At 47.0% G+C, this 18,453-nt stretch overlaps 2 protein-coding genes across 5 annotated transcripts in view; both read right to left on the bottom strand.

The window, feature by feature from the left end:
* LOC146571804 (uncharacterized) overlaps nucleotides 1-6,875 on the bottom strand; it is a 29,286-nt gene extending 22,411 nt beyond the window's left edge. The window contains exons 1-4 of the mRNA XM_085275768.1: nucleotides 6,365-6,875; nucleotides 3,304-3,395; nucleotides 3,098-3,212; nucleotides 989-1,128 (exon numbers count right to left, since the gene is read on the bottom strand). Of these exons, the coding sequence (XP_085131894.1) occupies nucleotides 989-1,128; nucleotides 3,098-3,212; nucleotides 3,304-3,395; nucleotides 6,365-6,659 (642 nt within the window). The 5' untranslated portion in view covers nucleotides 6,660-6,875. The remainder of the gene's footprint in view (nucleotides 1-988; nucleotides 1,129-3,097; nucleotides 3,213-3,303; nucleotides 3,396-6,364) is intronic.
* On the bottom strand, nucleotides 3,312-14,168 carry LOC146571805 (uncharacterized). Of its 4 annotated transcripts, none has more exons than XM_085275771.1 (5): nucleotides 12,979-13,517; nucleotides 12,276-12,352; nucleotides 11,155-11,269; nucleotides 10,004-11,072; nucleotides 3,312-3,395 (listed from the first exon to the last, which is right to left on the bottom strand). In XM_085275771.1, the coding sequence occupies exons 1-4, from the start codon at nucleotides 13,250-13,252 to the stop codon at nucleotides 10,048-10,050; spliced, it is 1,491 nt and encodes a 496-aa protein (XP_085131897.1). In that variant the 5' UTR covers nucleotides 13,253-13,517; the 3' UTR covers nucleotides 3,312-3,395; nucleotides 10,004-10,047. The 4 variants fall into 4 exon arrangements, with proteins under 4 accessions (XP_085131897.1, XP_085131896.1, XP_085131898.1 ...); XM_085275770.1 differs by lacking the exon at nucleotides 3,312-3,395 and adding an exon at nucleotides 13,549-14,168 and having other exon boundaries at nucleotides 7,313-11,072; nucleotides 12,979-13,399; XM_085275772.1 differs by lacking the exon at nucleotides 3,312-3,395 and having other exon boundaries at nucleotides 7,313-11,072; nucleotides 11,155-11,266.
* Nucleotides 14,169-18,453: the final 4,285 nt, after the last annotated feature.

The following is an 18,453-nucleotide window of genomic DNA, read 5'->3' on the forward strand; positions in this document are numbered from 1 at the left end:
CTATAACACCACAGCGTCTGGCTTACAGACGACGCCTGCACGGGGGCATACACAAACCAGCAGAGCGAGAACCAGGACACTGGACCTGACCAATCAGAGGAGGCCTGGCTGCCTGCTTTTACAGAAACACACACAGATGTGGAAGCAAACAGAGCTTCACTCTGCTTTACAGCTCTGCTGTAACGGCTAGCTGACACACTGCCCTGATTCCAATGTTGAGTATCATGTGGGAGGAGTGTAAATTTCACTCGTGTAAAAACAACGACTGTAGTCGCCACAGATTTACTTTCCATTCTGTCCAGCACAAAGCGGCCTTCCAGTGTCTCTGCACCTTTCACACAAATGCAGCTCATTTACCCTCCCAGGTCTCTGCGTTGTAAACGTCAGCGTGGCTCTTTTGTTGGTGTGTTTTCAGGTTTCTTATCCAGGCAAATCCCCTGCCACACACCCCACAGGTGTACGGTTTCTCCCCAGTGTGGACTCTCTGGTGTTTTCTCAGGTTCCCGGCCTCTGAGAACATCTTCCCGCATGTGGAGCAGCTGAAAGGCTTCTCCCCTGTGTGGACACGCTGGTGTATCTCCACTTTCTTGGGCCGGTTAAAAGCTTTGCCGCAGTAGCTGCAGGCAAACAGTCTTTCCCTGCCAGTGCGCGGGAACGCTTTGCTGCCGTCAGTGAAGGGCCGGGGCAAGGAAAACACGTTGTCATAGCGATTCCAGCCATTAACACCGGAAGAAGTTGACGGCAAATCGACGGCCGCCATCGAGTACGAACACGACGGACTCGTTCCTTCCACGTCAACATTTGAGGGCTCGTCAAAAAACTCCCCGACCAACGAGTGACCGGTTTTATCGATGTCACACAAGACGTCAAACTTTGAGTCGCTGCTGCCATCGTCGACGTACCGGTGTGGGATCGCCACTTCCTGCAGCGAGTCTCTGCCTTCAACAGAAGCAGTGAGTTCACACTTAAGAGGAGAGGAGCCACTGACCTCCACTCCCCTGCTGCCGGTAAGCTTCGTCCTGCACGCCTGGCTCTGCGACTGGGATCGAGTAGACACGGACTGGGCGTCCTGGTCCTCGGGGCCAGGCATCTGACCTTCAGCTCCATGAGGGACACACTCCATCAGCCCTTCAAACACAGAAAGAAAACTCAGTTTACCATTACACTCAATTAGTAGAGCACTATTCTATAATGCTAACTGCTATTTAAGTACTGGCTGTAACACGTGTGGATACGCAGCTCTGCACACTCTCAGGGAAAACAGGGAGACGACTTTCAGAGTCACAGATGTAGAACGAGGCACAACAACGTTTCTCCAAAGTCTCTAACAGATACCGTTGGCTGCTGCCGTCACAGAGTCGCCACGGAAGCTTTCTGTCGGATGGCCTTCCTCACCGGGCCAAAGAAAGAACCAGCAATCATTCCCTTTGTGAGTGACTCCATTAACCACCACACTGTGAAACCTCCTCTGAGGTCTCTAATATGTTAAATAGATTCTTGTATGAAAATATTTTAGCAGATCTGCACAGAGTCTGACTGGCAGCATATTGATTGTTGGGCGGTCACACCGCCCATCGTTACTGAAGCAGCGTGGGCTCAAACCTGACAGAGGAGCCTGGAGAACTGAAGACCACATCGATATCTGAGCTTACAGCCTAAGACCAGAAACTACTGCTGTTTGAGCTCTCTGCAGTTTCACAACACGACACATCAAATCTCAGAAATAAGAGACGACTTTCTTACCACGACGGTCTAAGCAGGATATAAAATATGCAAGGAAATGTCCACCGACTCTCACATGTGAACTTTACTTGCCCCTGCTCATCATCACACTCGGTGTGGGAGGAGTCACAGCTGTTATGAAGCAACATGGCTGTAACAGCGTGTCCTGTTTGGCTTTGCATTGTTTTAATGTTTTTAATATACGAGCTGTTCTACAGTGTTTTAACTCTTTCATGGTCAAACATGTTTCATATCCAAACAAACAGCTTTAGAGGATATGAAACCCTGCTGTGCTCTGTTCTACCTGCAGCACTCATGTCCTGAAATATGTGAACCTCTCTGTTGTAGAAATTATAAAAACTCCTCAATGCATTGTTTTTGCTTGGATGCATTTGATGCAGAGCGCAGCTTGTAAGCACGCTGCTTAGAGCTGCAGTTTACATTTGTGCCTAAAAGCAGACCTGCTGTAGGAGCGTACAACAACACGCAACCGCACAGCAAACCTGAGAGCAGCCACACGCTCGCTCTGTGTGAGGCTAACACACACACTCTGATCTGATGCAGCAGATCTGAGCTTTTTGTTCCTCCTCTTCATGTAAAACTCCTCCAGGAGGACAGAGCACCGTCTTCATGTCCGAGTTTAGGCTGTACGAGTACAGTCAGAGCTACAAATGTGTACGATGTGAGCCTACCTACTCTACAAATGTAAAGCTTTGCCTTCTGAGGACTTGAGTGCTTCAATCCAAACACAAATGTGACCAAGAAACTATTTTACTGACACCTACATCCTAACCTGAATACTGTCTGTGCACACCAGCGTCTAAACCTACAGGTCACACCTGTCACTCACTAACACACTTATTTACTCATTTAGGACGTTTTCTTTAAAAAGTATCATTTTAATGACACATAAAAGGGTTCAGTTGTACAGATGTTGTACAGATGTTGCATCCAGTTAAACGACAGTAGTGATTTGTTCACCATGACAGACCTGTGTGCCGTCTCTTTGGATGGGTTAGTATTGTTATTATCTGATCACGGTCACTCTGAGTGCTCTCCCAGTGGGAATCCCCACACGCTCAGCTGTGTGTCTGTGTTGGGACCACTCATGCTTTATGTCCACGGTCAACTTCAGAATTACCAACTAACCTAACATGCATGTGTGTGGACTGTGGGAGGAGCAAACCCACAGAAAAAAGCCGAGCCTTGTTCCTCTGAGGCGACGCCTCCAACCACGTGCATGTGCGGTTTAAACTACGACCGATTTGATCGAAGGTGTTAAGATTTTTAAACTGCAGCACGGCATGTTGCGTGGAAATGTCCCAGTGTCAGTACTCGTCCACTCAGCAGCCTTAGTGTTTCTGTCTGTACTCACCATCATCTCCTATAAGTGACGTACTCTGCTCCGCTTCATCTCGAGACGTGGCTGCCTGCACCTTCTCCTCTTTCACCAGCACTGCCTCCGGCTCCACCAGCTCCACATCTGGAGACTGCACAGCAACACGGAATCGTCTCTCAGTCAGCCAATAGCAGCTTCACACAGCAGCGTGCACATACGCTAACCTGTGATGATGTGCCTACCTTACTGTGCATGCTTTCAGACAGGATCAGTTCACCGGTTGCGTCTCCGCTGGGCCACAGAAGCACCTCCCTCTGCTGGTCAAACACGTCACCTACACGACAGAAAAGCAGCTGTCTTCAAATGCCGATGTTATTCTCATGTTTGGCTCACATATTACACTATTGGAAGTGAACGCTAACACGGCTCTGTGTCAGTGTAAATAGATCCCGCCCCTCCGTCCCTATAGGGCAGTAATGGCAGAGCCCACCTGTTTATTTTAACCGTGATGTGGGTGTGACGGTGTGTTTGACAGGCACAAGTTACTTATTTTACTGTGTTCAGCTGTATCAGCATTTTACCAGAGAAACTTTATTTTATTCAATATTTCAATGTTACAGTTGAAGTATTTTGAGAACATGCATCCATAATATTCATCTTCCTGTTTCCCCATCATCCCTGTTATTAACCTCTGTCTCTCTTCCACAGCATGTCTTTATCCTGTTGCAGCAGATGGCCCCGCCCTCCCTGAGCCTGGTTCTGCTGGAGGTTTCTTCCTGTTAAAAGGAGTTTTTCCTTCCCACTGTCGCCAAAGTGCTGCTCATAGGGGGTCATATGATTGTTGGGTTTTCTCTGCATCTACTGTACAATATAAAGCACCTTGAGGCGACTGTTGTTGTGATTTGGCGCTGTGTAAATAAAACTGAATTAGAAAACAAACAAAAAAAAGAGTCTTATTATGTAATACTATGTTTTTTTGCTAAACATTTGTTTCAGTTTGATTTTGTCTAAAATGTGATGTGTACATTGCTGGGGATTTTTGTGCACGTGCCATGCATTCACACTCAAACATCAGCTGGCGTTCTGCATAAATCACGTGTTTGATTATTCCTGCCATTTAAACTTTGTACACTTCCTGATCCAAGTGAAAGTGTTGAGCTGTTCCTCTCCATCTCAAACACACTTTCAGATGCTAACCTGCAGCACGGCCAACACTATGTGATTAATAAAGTGTCACATTGTGATATAATGGCATTTACATTCTCTAATGCACAGAACGATGACACAAACGCGTCAGCCTCAGAGGCAGATTTATTTCAAAGGATCTACGTCAACGTTCTCCTGACGGCACTTCGCATGACACGCACAACCGTGGAAACAACAAAGCCCTGTTTAACCACCTGAGGCAAAAAGACAGCGTGGAGTGCAGGCTATGAAGCTGGAGATACTAGCAGCCACTAATGTGCCACCCAAATGTAAATAAAGGACTCCACCGAGCGTCACTCGAGCGACGTGGTTACTCAAGTGTTTTGCCAAGTATTTGATTCAAATGGTGGGAACCAGAGACTTTAAACAGCTGGTTAGAAAGCTTAAAAAGGTTACATCATGGTTGGTTTATGTTGAGCAGTCATTTTATAGAGCAACAAAATCTGACTAACTGATAGCTCATGGAGAAGGGCTGGGATTCAGTTTGCACTTCTTCCACATCGATTTCAAACTGGATCAGGATGGGGGCAGAGATATACATCGTTTACGTGATCAAAACAGCAACCAAGCGAGCAACCCAGGTAGAATCGGAGCGGTCAGCCTCCGTTTCTACCTGAATCACTTTGAAGTCTCTGTGCTGGTTTCCATCTTTGCTCTGTGCTCAGACCTAAACACTAAGACAAAGATCACATGTGTGTCCTCATTAGGACAGAGGTTCGTGTTGGTGTCACTTGGGACCAAAGCTCTGTGTAGCACCAACAGATTACAACACACATCTATGCCAGGCACTGCAGGGGGACACTAGAGTCCTCTGCTGTCATATCCATGTAACGAGGGCTGGCCAAATGACCGTCTGTGTGACCATCTTCTCGTCTCCTCTGATGTTTGTAGTCTCTTCCCACCTGCACCTCTTTTTCAACTGATTCAGGGCTCTAGAGTGCGACCAAATTTCTCAAACAAAAAATCCTAGGTCACACAGGTGAGACCAGCCAGTCCCCACAACACTGAAAGTCTCCATGCGGTCAACAACAGACACACATTATGCCCATATCATGGTCTAACCAATCAAAGATAGTCTCTGATTGGCCATGGTCCAGATATTCCTGTAGGCCTATGTGTGTGTGTACGTTTGAAAGTGCAGGCGGATACAGAGAGGTGAGCAGCCTCGGCCTGACAGCAGCAGATGTAGCTGTGGGTAATGAGAAAAGATGAAAAGAAGAAAAAGGCCAAATCACAGGAGTTGGCCATCTGAGGGCCATGTGACTGCAATGGAGGACAGTCCATAAGATATCAAGCTGTGCCAACACCGAGATGTTCAGTTTGAAGCCCGTGAGACACTTTGAGGTCCTTTTAGATTTTCTTTTCATTGAATGTCTTGAGATGTTTTGAGGTTAAATTTCAGCTCAGTGAAGCGCTTTAAGCACTTTGTCAGTAACTTGTGTTTCTTGTAAAACTGAGCTCCAAATAAAGAACTTAATCATTTACAAATCAATATTGTCTGTATGGACAGCAATTTTTTTAAGTCAACATGTAAAACTGCGGTGTTAAGTGATGCAGTTGCACCTATCTTCTGTCCTGGTGCAGCTAAGAAAAACCGTTAGGCGCACCAGTGCAACCGTGGGAAGCCTTAGTCAGAGCCCTGTGACGTGTCTGAAATCACAGCGCAGGGTGACAAACATGAACCAAGATCGCGTTTGTCCCAAAGCCAAGAACGGGAGGCTCATTGTCACAAGGTACAAATAAGCTGAAAACAGCCGATCAGAAAAGAAGATGGGGTTATATGTAAATGCAGATTTGATGTAGGAGGCTTCTACATGTGCTCTGTAATGTACCGGTATAACAGCTGATGGGCGGAGACGTTCATTTCATCGAGTCTCGATGAAGAGGTTTCTGAGTTTGCATGAATGAACCAGAGATGCTCGTGTGTCCACTTTGTGCCCTCTCTGCACACCGGAAAAACGAGCTAGGCACACTGTAGCCCCGGCTCTATCCAGGGCCCAGACTTTTTACAACATAATAAACGTGTGAGTGAAGAAAGCCTGATGTGGTTTCAGACTGGACTCTTCTTACTGCTCGGATTATTCGTGCTGACCGTACCGGCGGGGGTGGAGGGCTCTCGGGGCCTGTCGCTGCCGTTTATCTGCACCCTCGGCCGGCTGCTGTTCAGGGCACTCTCCCGGAGCCTTCTCTCGGCATTTCCCCGGGCCATCTTCAGCTCCAGCAGGTGTAGTTTCCTCTTCAGGGCCTTGTTCTCTCTCTGGCACTGAGACATCTGCAACCTCACCACCGCGTAGTCGTCGTCAACCAGCTTACAGATTTCCGCCACCGCTGCGTTTGCTAGGACCTCCATGATGGAGGCCAGCTGGGTCTGGAAGGCCAGGCGGTTGGACATGGCTGTTAGCCGCTGGCTGCTCGGTCTTTGCTCTTTCACTGCTCGAGTAGGACTAAGAAACTACTGGAGGTCGTTCACAGCATTGCAGCACAGCTAGCAGGTAAACACTAGCACCTCACCGCTAAAGTGCATCTCCTGTTTGACGGCGGCTCACAGCCAGTTTGCCGTAACAGCGCCACCCTCTGTTCCGGAGGATGTAATGCTGCTCGTAGCTCGGTGGCACTAAAGCTCCAACTTGTTCAGATGTGTGTTTGTCACCAGATCACCTGATTTAGCTACGACTCTGAATTTGTCTAATTCTGTAACAGCGGCTAAAATAACAGAGAAACATCAGACTGTGGCTGGATAACAATATCTCAATATCTTTTATAATCTCAGGTATGAGTGTACTGTATGACACAACTTCATTTCATCTGGCTGTGCTGATAGTTTTAAAAACAACTTGTCCAGCCACACATAAAGATACAGCAGCAACCTTCCTGTTAGTAAGTGATCTCTGCCTCCTGAGCTACAGCCACACCTACTGCTAAGCACAACACCTTCTGCTGTCATGTTTTTATCTATTAAATTATAAAAAATAATGATAACTGGGTGTGTATGCAAATGTAATCATTACAACATACAAATGACAAAGTGACAGCACACAGCAGAAATGATGAGCACAGCATGGCGAGGTTCACTGCAAACCTCCTACATATTTAATGACATCAACACTGAAACATGTCATGAAAGAATACTCGAAGGCAAAGTATTTGTTTTAGCTGCTACAGCCGATTACAGTCAGACACCAACACACACTAACACGACTCTGATATATATGTTTCACTTTACATCTTTTTACAGTCCTGTGATGTGTTGAAATGTGGACAATGAATGTCTGACATTAAAAGATTCATCTTCAGGCCTGGACCTGGAAAAAGCTTCTCCAGTCAGGCTCTGCATCCAAAAATAATAATAACAATAATCCAAATGTAATGCCCTCTCTTCACAACAGCTTATTACATTTCCATCAATTCAATATGAATGTGAAGTGCACACACATAAATGTAGTCAGCACAACGAGGAGGTGCGAGCTTGGGCAACAAGATGTGTTTCAACAAAGTGCCAACACGTCAGAGTCACTGCACAGGTCTGAGAAGGCCACTCGTCCACGATACTGTCATGATGACGCTGATACAGAGAGCATGGAATCAAACCGCGACTCCAGTTTTTCCCTTCTAACAAAGGGGAACCTTTAAAGTGCTTCAACGGAAGAGTCTGGAATTTTTTTACAACAACATTACTCAGTTTGTTATAGCTTTTGTAATCGTGCAGCAACATGGACTCCTAGCCGCTGCACAGCTGTGGTATCCTAGCCTTCCTGCAGCAGCCCGCCCCTCGCAGCTCCTCCCATCAAACCAGGACACGCGTCTTCTTCATATCAGCTAAAATAAGATGAAACCCACTGTCCCGCTACAACGTGCCTTCTATGTCCACTTTTCCTTTCGACTGTTCACCTTATCCGGGCCATAAAGACCTCTGATTGGAACTCTGGACTTTGGAAAGCAGAGCCCAGAAAAGGACCGTCAAAGAGATCGAGGCGATTATCCCAACAGGACTGAGGAAAGCTGCAGCCCATCCACGGGACGAGAGTCAGCGCCGTGAATGCTGCCAGTCCTGACTCTGTGAATCGCACTCGTGGTCAGCGATCAATGTTCATGACAATTTGCATATTAATGTTTATGAAACGGAGCTAGTGGTGCTCGTGTCAGCTGTGCCGTGTGCACGGTGGGAAAGCTGCAGCCTGACCCGGATGGGCCGTGAAACGTTTCTCCCAAACAAAGCGCAGCATCCACACAAACACAGACAACGTTCTGGGATTTCCCTTCTTGGTTCTTGAGACATAACTAAGGTACTGTTACTGTGCCACATGTAGCACACTCTCTGTGTGCAGGATTGACTAATGTTCATTATGTTAATAATACATTCAAACATGAATTTGGCATATTGAGAGTCCCATTAATGACCGATGTTCTGATGTTAGACTAAAGAAAGTGCTCTGTGTTTGCAAACTTTATCAACCAATATTTAATGGATGGAATAAAGTCCACTCTTCTAAATAGAGCGATCACCTTCAACAGATGTGCAGATGCTGTTTGCCATCACTGCTTTATGTACATAGCACCAGGTAACAACAGTTAGGTGGAGAGTCTGCGCAGCAAAAGTCAGACTTTCTGTTGTCATTGCTACTTACAGCTGCTGACAGCATGAAATACAACATGCTGGAATCAGCAGCCGTGTCGCTGCCACTACACTGCACTGTCAGCTTCCAGCTTCATCTAGTCATGAACACCGATGTTTGATAAAAGCATGAGCCAAACTGGTACACAGTCATGCTCCTTGGGCCACGAGATTAAAATAGAGGTTCTGCCCTTTTATTTGCTCTCGACATCGCGGTTTTAGTCACAGCTCACTCGAACGAGTTCTCAGAGTTTATTGTTAGACTCAGAGTTTAGTCTCAGTTTAGTCTCAGAGTTTAGTCTCAGAGTCTAGTCTCAGTTTAGTCTCAGAGTCTAGTCTCTGTTTAGTCTGTTTAGTCTCAGAGTCTAGTCTCAGAGTCTAGTCTCAGAGTCTAGTCTCAGTTTAGTCTCAGAGTCTAGTCTCAGAGTTTAGTCTCAGTTTAGTCTCAGAGTCTAGTCTCAGTTTAGTCTCAGAGTTTAGTCTCAGAGTTTAGTCTCAGAGTTTAGTCTCAGAGTTTAGTCTCAGAGTTTAGTCTCAGAGTCTAGTCTCAGTTTAGTCTCAGAGTCTAGTCTCAGAGTTTAGTCTCAGTTTAGTCTCAGAGTTTAGTCTCAGTTTAGTCTCAGAGTCTAGTCTCAGTTTAGTCTCAGAGTCTAGTCTCAGAGTTTAGTCTCAGAGTTTAGTCTCAGAGTTTAGTCTCAGAGTCTAGTCTCAGTTTAGTCTCAGAGTCTAGTCTCAGAGTTTAGTCTCAGAGTTTAGTCTCAGAGTCTAGTCTCAGTTTAGTCTCAGAGTCTAGTCTCAGAGTTTAGTCTCAGAGTTTAGTCTCAGAGTCTAGTCTCAGTCTAGTCTCAGTTTAGTCTCAGAGTTTAGTCTCAGAGTCTAGTCTCAGAGTTTAGTCTCAGTCTAGTCTCAGAGTCTAGTCTCAGAGTCTAGTCTCAGTTTAGTCTCAGAGTCTATCACAAACTCACCTGTGTGACCGTGTCTCACTGTCAAACCACCAATATGAAGACAGTGTGGGGTAGACCAACCGAAGAACTGATTTAGGACAAACATTTACAAACATTTACTCTGAACGTCATCATGACATCACCTCATCTACGCTCAAGCTACCATCTTTAAATGTTCACCATTCAGAGTCCAGAGTGTATCAGATGTTGCTACAGCATTCATGCTACAGGCCACACTGAGACTGTTGCCGGTGTCTGCGGACGCTACACATCTGGCTGAAGGACTGGCCGCAGCGCGAGCAGCTGTAGGGTTTCTCCTGTGTGTGAACTGTACGGTGCCTCTTCAGATGGCTCGATGAGATGAAACTCTTCCCGCACAGCGTGCATCGATAACGCCTCTCACCGGTGTGGATGAGGAGGTGAACCCGCAGGTTGTTGGGCTGGGCAAAACCCTTCCCACAGTGAGGGCAAGTGTAAGGTCTTTCCCCGGTGTGCACCCGCTGGTGCAACTCCAGGCCGGCCGTGCTGGGGAACACACGTCCGCACACAGCGCACGCCACCGGCTCTTTTGCGGAGGCGGTGCTGCTCCTGTAAGGCCGCCTCTGGCTGCTGGCAGTGCCAGTGGGAGCTGTCGGAGGAGGGGGAGGGGGCGGAGGTGGAGGGGGTGCAGCTACTACGGCGGCGGCAGCAGCAGCCATGTCGAAGGAGGCAGCAAAAGCAGCCATCTCGTGAGCGCCGCCTGTAAAGAGCATAGTCGGGGGGCCGTCGAGACTTTCTCCCCCTCCCTGTGAGGGGAAGGAGGCAGAAGGGTGCCCGCTGTCCGTGTTCCCCAAACCCAGCTGTGCTACTGCATAGGCTGCTCCCAGATGGCTGACACGCTCCTGCATCCAGGCCAGATCCAGGCCCAGGCTGTTGAGGCGGTCGCAGCTCGACTCATCAGAGGCTATAGTGGCCGACAGCTGAGAGGGATGAAGGTCATCTTCTGTGAGCTCATCTGTCTGGACCTCTGGCTTCAGAGCCATATCAGGTAGGCTCCCCGAAGGGTCCCTGCGAGCCGCTTCGGAGGCATGGACCCCCTCAGTGTTGCCTACGGGCTTAGCAGCCTTACGTTTTGCTCGAGGCCTGCAGGTCAGGTCCATCGTGGCATCAGCAGGAGAGGAGGACAGCTGTGATGTGGAGGATGTGAGGCTGCTGACGCTGGTGTCGAGGACAGTGTCAGCAGGGGGGCTTTCCTCGCTGGGCTCCAAAGCTGTAGAAGGACAGACAGTAACACTGAAACCATGTGAGCAGCCAACAAAACACTGATGTAACTGTGTGGGGGCCACACTCACCTGCAGAGAGGCCACACTCCGCCCTTATGTTAACCTCCACCTTCACGTCCAAGTTGCAGTCATCTCTCTCCTCTTTTTCCTGCTTCACCAGTGTCAACATCTTGACTTCCTCCTGCTGAGAAAAGACAAACGAGTCTCACAGTTTCAGCTACTGCATCAATCATTTCTGTCCCACACAGCAGCCAAGACGCTGCGGACGCTGAAGGAAGACATTCAAGACTTTTTGCATCCAAAATAGAAATAACTGCACGTGTGCACACTGTGAGTGGAACCAGCTTCCAGTTTGGATTCAGGAGACAGACACTATCTCTACTTTCAAGATTAGGCTTCAAACTTTCCTTTTTGCTACAGCATATAGTTAGGGCTGGACCAGGTGACCCTGAATCCTCCCTTAGTTATGCTGCAATAGACGTAGGCTGCCGGGGATTCCCATAATGCACTGGGTGTTTCTTCTTCACTCACTATGTGTTAACAGACCTCTCTGCACTGAATCCTTAGTTGTTATCCATCTCTGTCTCTCTTCCACAGCATGTCTTTATCCTGTCTTCCTCCACTCACCCCTAACTGGTCTCAGGTGGCGGCTCCACCCTGAGCCTGGTTCTGCTGGAGGTTTCTTCCTGTTAAAAGGGAGTTTTTCCTTCCCACTGTCGCCAAAGTGCTTGCTCATTGTTGTGATTTCTCTGTGTCATTGTAGAGTCGACCTCACAGTATAAAGCACCTTGAGGTGACTGTTGCTGTGATTTGGAGCTGTATAAATAAAGCAGAATTTGAACCCAAACCATGAGCTTTTTCTAATTCAGTTTATGTTGTATTCCTAACTCCAACTGTTCCTTTTTAGGGCCTAAACCAATAGAACCCTTTAAAGATCCTGAACCTAACAAAGTAATGTTTTTAGAGTGAATAACATATGAAACATATGTTAGAGGGTGGACTCAGACACATCTGAGTCTAACCTTAGGATGTGGACCTTTTCTTTGTCACACGGTCACAGATCAACACTGACGAAAATAATGTTGGATTCTTGTATTAACAAAAACAGATTGATCTTGGATTAGAGGTTCACAAAGTGCAGAGAGCTGAGGTTATATAACGTGCTAGCCTAGTGCACGATTCATCTTTACCTTTGAAACTGGATGAAAGGGTTTGCCTTCAGAAAGAGCCAGAGGAGGGGGTGCCAGGGGCTGATGGTCATCAGGTCCTGAAAAATAACACAGGACATTGAACATGTGCTCCCCCACGTGTTTCAGCTGTGTGTCACGCAGCCACATTATCAGACAGACACGCCACGCATCCCCACGTCTGATGTCTGTGATCTGCCGTCATATTTGACGCACGGCGAGCTGTACCGTGTGGCAGCAGAAACTCGGCACACCTGGCAGTGTTTCCACTCTTCTCCAGTTTTGCTGCGCCTGTGTGAGCAGTGGCTTCCTGTTCTTCTGCTGCTGTAGCACATCTGTTCGATGTGCTGTGCACTCAGCCCTGCTCTTTTGCATACCTCGGTTGTAACGAGCTCTGATTTGCTCTAACATCAACTACACCTTTTCACCCAGAGAACTCACTGGATATTCTGCCTTTTGCTGAACTCCACAGGTGGCTGTGCAGGAAGAGCCCAGCAGATCAGCAGGTGCATGTTACACCAACCAGCATTTGAGGACACCTGAATCAGGTTTGCTGGGACAAAACATGCGAGCCATCTTTTACCATGCTCTTCATGGGAGACAGGACGAATTTCTCCGACTAGCACACGGGGCTGGATGCAGCAGTATAATCATTACTGAGCTCACAGCTGGATGGGTGGATGTGCAGGGTGTCCCGCTCCCCTACCTTTGGGCGGCCTAAAATGAGCCGTGTGATGCTCCTCGCGCTGACTCCGTCTCCTCATCCTCCTCTCACAGCTCCGCATCTTCACGTCCATGTCTCGCAGCCTCTGCCGCAGGGCTCGGTTCTCCTTCTCGCTCTTCTCCCGCTCCTGCTCCATCTGAGAGCGCAGCGCCGCGTAACCGTCGTCCACCAGTTTGCAAATTTCGGCTACCGCCGAGTTGGCCAGCATCTCTATGATGGAGGCGATCTGCGCTTGGAAGCCGACGCAGTCCGCCATCGTGGCCCGCGCTGTCGGAGTGCACGGACAGATGTGCGCGGCAGACGCTGCGGTGCACGGGCGTCAGGAGATCCGCGCACTGATGTGTGGCCGAAGACATGCACAGGCTCCCCGTCGGCCTCCTGGGCGCTGTCAGGTGGGAGTCGCCTGCTGATGACGTCAGTTTGTTGTTTAGTATCATGTCGCAGGCTGCCGCCCCACATGTGACAGCATCAGGTCACAAAAATAACCACCTGTGTGTGTGTGTGTGTGTGTGTGTGTGTGTGTGTGTGTGTGTGTGTGTTAAAGACACAGACCTTAATCATCAGGCGTTCTGAGGTCTAAATCCTGACAGGAAGTGTTACCATGGCACTCCTGTGCAAGATGCAGGTGCGTGTGTGCTGTGGAGGGGCTGTGATGGCTCATCACACACACGCGGGTCACCTCTGCAGCGTCTCATGCTGCTACACAAGTCTGCCATCTGTAATCCAGTTTGAGATCCTTCCCAGACGCCTTAACGCCCACTCACCTCATGGGCCATCTAACCTCAGGAAATCACATGATAGGGCGGTGCCAGGTTTCACAGTGGGTTCACCTGAAACCTTGGCTGTATCCCAATTCAGGGTCTGCAGCCTTAAAGCTGCATTTTAAGGCCGATTATATGGGCTCAAAATGTGGTCATAACAAGGGCGTAGATTGTCATGGGCGGAAGGGACACGTCCCCACCAATATCCAGCGATTACTGAATTGTCCCCACCAATAATTTGATCTCTTCGAGTAAAGAAAAACAAACCCGATTTAAAAAAAAACCGATCTGTCAGCGTCTCATTCACCCAGCGGTGCAGAAAGAGTTAAATCACCTCTACTGGAGTCCTACGTCATGTGACAAATATGGCCAATGTGATTGGCTGAGCCTTTCAGGGAGCTCTGTTCAGTTTCAGCAGCGGCAAACCTGCGCTGCGAGGAGGAGGAGAGGACGGCAGCAAAGAGGAAGAAGCTGGATATAAGAAAGTGTTTTTCAAAGAAACCTGTGAGTCACTTAAAGCCAAGTTCACTCATAAAATGTGTCACAATAACGTTACAGGCTGTGCCAGGCTTTGGCCCACATCAGTCTAAAACTGTATGTAACCATGAATAACGTGTTGCCATGTCCACCAGGAGAGACCGGACAGTATAGATGTAAAACCAATATGCCAGCAGTTTATCTCAGTTAGTGTTTGGCTGCTTCACATAGTGGACATTGAGTTGTTGTGTGGGGCATGTAGTCCATGTCTGTTGCTGTAACAGTAGCTCATGTTTAGAATAAAAGATCGCAGCTCACTGAGTTAATCGGGGCAATAGTGCCTCAAACGTTGCATCATTTTGCTGAGAGATCTGTTACTTTGTGGTCATCTTAGACGAGTAGTTTGATGGACAAAAACCAGCAGGTCACTCAGTGTTCCCTTAGTGCTAATGTATCAGAGATGTTGGTGTACTATAACTGAAGTAATGTTGTTAAGTCCTTAAAGTCATATTCTTTTATTGTCATGACTGTATTTGAAGCTATTTTTATTTTTGTATGATACCTGATTTATATGGAATATGGCTGAAGTAAACTAAAGCCTGAAATACTCAGTCATTTGTTTAATAGTACTTTAACATTATATAATTCACATATAAAACTATGAATTGTAATTTTAAATGGTTTAAAAGCACGTAGAATAGCATATGTAGGCAAGTATATTTCTCCTTTTTTGTTAATCAAGAAGGAAAAACAAAAAACAAAAACAGGGCAGGGTTCGGTGGTTGAATCATCCGTCCCCACCAATGCCCAAACCAAATCTACGCTCTTGGGTCATAAATATTTTGTACATGTAAATCAGGATTTGTATGTGTAAAAAGAATCTGTGTGTGGACTTAGCCAAAAAACCCTGCAAGTTACAAGTACGAATTTTAACCCTATTTTTCTTCCTTTCATCTGATTGGTCAATGTCATGTCAATCACAAATGTAACAATCCAATCAGAGAACAGATGGGTTTGGCTGTCGAGGGGCGCTTTTTTTGAACTGCAGGTCTTTGAAAGGAATAAATGCCCCTTTACATGCCAACCCAGCGTTTTCCTTCATCACCACCAATGACTGTAATAAAGATGGATGACGTGACAGCGTCCCAAAAATGAAGCCAAAACGTCTCTATCGCCCCCTGGTGTCTGGCTGCAGTATAGGTCATAAACCCCGCCTCCTCTATGTTAGCGGATGGGACTGTGGTCAGACTAAAATAAATTAATTCTCCTAAGAAAAACTTTTTCCAAAGATTCTTTCTTTTGTTATCAATAGTTCTCATCACGCTGATTGATGTCCAATGAGTCTCCTCTCCCATAAGTTTGATTCTAATTCCTACCGCGGTGATGTTAAATTGGGGTGAAACGTTATCATAGCAGCTTTGACTGGCAGCTGCAGAAGTGGAGGTGGAGCGGCCGAAGAGTAAACTGTTAAAAGTAAGTACTGAATATTATGTCACTTATTTATGTGCAAATGTTTAATAATGAAGAACATTAAAACATTCCTGTTGGCCACATGTCGGCAAAGTTATGTGACATTAGCGATGTTTGTACTTTCAGCGTTAACTTGGTTTTAAAGCCTTTAAAATATAATACAATAGTCGACCTTAATCTTACAGAGAATGTGATGATTTTGTGGATAATTAAAGTCAGTCATATATCCACAAACACAACCAGCTGAAAGTCAGTGATGCTGCTCGGTTTGCAGTCCTGAACATCACGGCACAAGCAGGATTCACTGCACTGTTAATGTGAGCTGTGTTATATTGCTGCCTCTGTTCGGTGGTGTCGAGCCAAACGCACTTTAACGTGTGTTTGAACGAGCTGACGGTTCACTCGTTAAGCTGAAAGAAAGATGCTTTAATCACAGCAGTCACACATGTGTCCACTGCACCATCTGGAACTCTTCTTGTTTACACTCGTAATAACACAAACACTAAATCCTGCTTCTCTGTGCTGTTGTGTAGCAGTGTGTACACCTGAGACTGTCACCTGTCTGTCTGTCCTGCTCTCTCTCTCTGTTTCTTTCTCTCTGATTGTGGAATAAAAGTATGAACATGTGTTTATAAGTTCAAATTCAAATTCAAATTTTATTTGTCACGTACACAGTCATACACAGTACGATATGTAGTGAAATGCTTGGACAACTGCTCGTGACCTAAAGAAAACAAAAAAGGAAAAGGCTATGAATAAGATAGGAAATAAATATGAAAAATTAAAAAGGGTAAATTTAACTAGGAAGGAATAAAATATAAATTAAGGTTAAAAATGAAATAACTGTACAACACAAATTAGAATGAAGGGTAAATTTAACTGGGAAGAATAAGATAAAATATATAAATTAAAGTTGAAAATAAAATAACTGTACAACAAAATACACAATATAGAACTATATAAGAATGTATGAAGAAATATAAATAAATATATACACAATAACAGCAGCTGTACAAGTATTAACCGGAAATGAAGAATATAGTGACCAGTGTTGTGCAAAACCAAAGTCCAGAAAGTCCAGTGTGTGTGTAAGAACTGTATGTGTGGGTCAGTACTGTGTGGTGGTGTGATTGAGAGACCGTATCGCCTGCGGGAAGAAGCTCCTCCTCAGTCTCTCTGTGTTGGTCTTCAGGGAGCGGAATCGCTTTCCTGACCTCAACAGAGAGAACAGTCTGTTGTTGGGATGGCTGAGGTCCTTCACCATCTTCCTGGCCTTGGTCCAGCACCGCCTGCTGTAGATTGAGTGCAGGTCAGGGAGCTCGGAGCGGATGGTGCGCTCAGCTGACCGCACAACCCTCTGTAGAGCTCGTCTGTCCTGCATGGTGCTGTTCCCGAACCAGGTTAAGATGTTTCCCGTCAGGATGCTCTCTATGGTGCACGAGTAAAAGTTCCTGAGCACCTTGGAGGGCAGTTGGAAGTCTCTCAAGCGTCTGAGGTGGTAGAGACGCTGTCGGGCCTTTTTCACCACGGTGTTGATGTGACAGGACCATGACAGGTCCTGCGTGATGTGAACTCCGAGGTATTTGAAGCTGTCCACTCTCTCCACTGGGCACTCGTTGATGACGGGGGTCTGGTAGTTCCTCTCCTGCTTAGTGCTGAAGTCCACTATCAGCTCCTTTGTCTTACTGACGTTTAGAAGGAGGTTGTTCCTCTGGCACCAGTTCTCCAGATTCCTAATCTCCTTCAGGTAGGCCGTTGTTATCAGAGATCAGGCCCACCACGACGGTGTCGTCAGCAAACTTGATGATGGTGGTGGAGCTGGTAGTGGCCACGCAGTCATATGTGTACAAAGAGTACAGCAGGGGGCTCAGAACACACCCCTGGGGGGCTCCAGTGCTGAGAGTGGTGGAGGCTGAGACATGTCCGCCCATCCTTACTGCCTGTGGTCTGCCAGTTAGGAAGTTGGAGATCCACTGACACATAGATGAGCTGAGTCCCAGATGCTCCAGCTTGGTGGTGAGTGTGGAGGGAATTATGGTGTTAAATGCAGAGCTGTAGTCTATGAAGAGCATTTTAACATAATTCCCCCTTCTAGTGTCCAAGTGAGTGAGTGATGTGTGGAGGAGATGAGAGATGGCATCGTCTGTGGAACGATTTGGACGGTAAGCGAACTGTAGTGGGTCCAGTGTGTCTGGTGGTGAAGAAATGATGAAGTCTCTGACCAGGCGTTCAAAGCACTTCATCACTACTGAGGTGAGGGCTACAGGGCGATAGTCATTGAGAGAAGCAGGGTGGGGTTTCTTCGGGACAGGAACAATGATGGACTCCTTGAAGCAAGTTACACTTGTGTCTGAATCCTGCAGCTTATCACACATTTGATTTCCATGTGTGACGACTGCAAGTGTCCAGAGTGAGGACAGACTGAGGGACCCACTGCTGCACATCATCTGTGAGGCTTTGCAGCCCTGATGATCCACCAGGACAAACTCAGCAGTGTGTGAGGAAGAGGAGGAGGAAGAGCCAGCAGCAGCTGACAGATGGAGAGAATAGACAGACTGTTCCCTGTTTGTGAAGGACTGCTAGTATAGAGCGTTATTACATTTATTGCTAATGCAGTCATATGGCACACTGACTTTTGAGGAAAGTTTAGATGCACTCATCATCAGAAAGGTTGCCGACCCCTGCTCTGGGGTGAACTGCAGCTCCATGACCTGGAAGACTTGCTGTAATCGATGAAACCATGAATTCT

This window comes from Mchenga conophoros, linkage group LG6, assembly GCF_057382185.1.
Source record: "Mchenga conophoros isolate Kocher_MC1m ecotype Shallow Benthic linkage group LG6, M_conophoros_male_GT1.1, whole genome shotgun sequence".
In the NCBI taxonomy this organism is placed as follows: domain Eukaryota; kingdom Metazoa; phylum Chordata; class Actinopteri; order Cichliformes; family Cichlidae; genus Mchenga; species Mchenga conophoros.

Excerpts from the sequence above, each read along its gene's own strand:
- LOC146571805 (XM_085275771.1), bottom strand. The coding sequence starts at position 13,252 with ATGGCGGACTGCGTCGGCTTCCAAGCGCAGATCGCCTCCATCATAGAG. Across the intron at positions 12,353-12,978 it reads TCATTTTAGGCCGCCCAAAG|GACCTGATGACCATCAGCCC; the intron begins GTAGGGGAGCGG and ends GTTATTTTTCAG. Across the intron at positions 11,073-11,154 it reads GGAGTGTGGCCTCTCTGCAG|CTTTGGAGCCCAGCGAGGAA; the intron begins GTGAGTGTGGCC and ends GTCCTTCTACAG.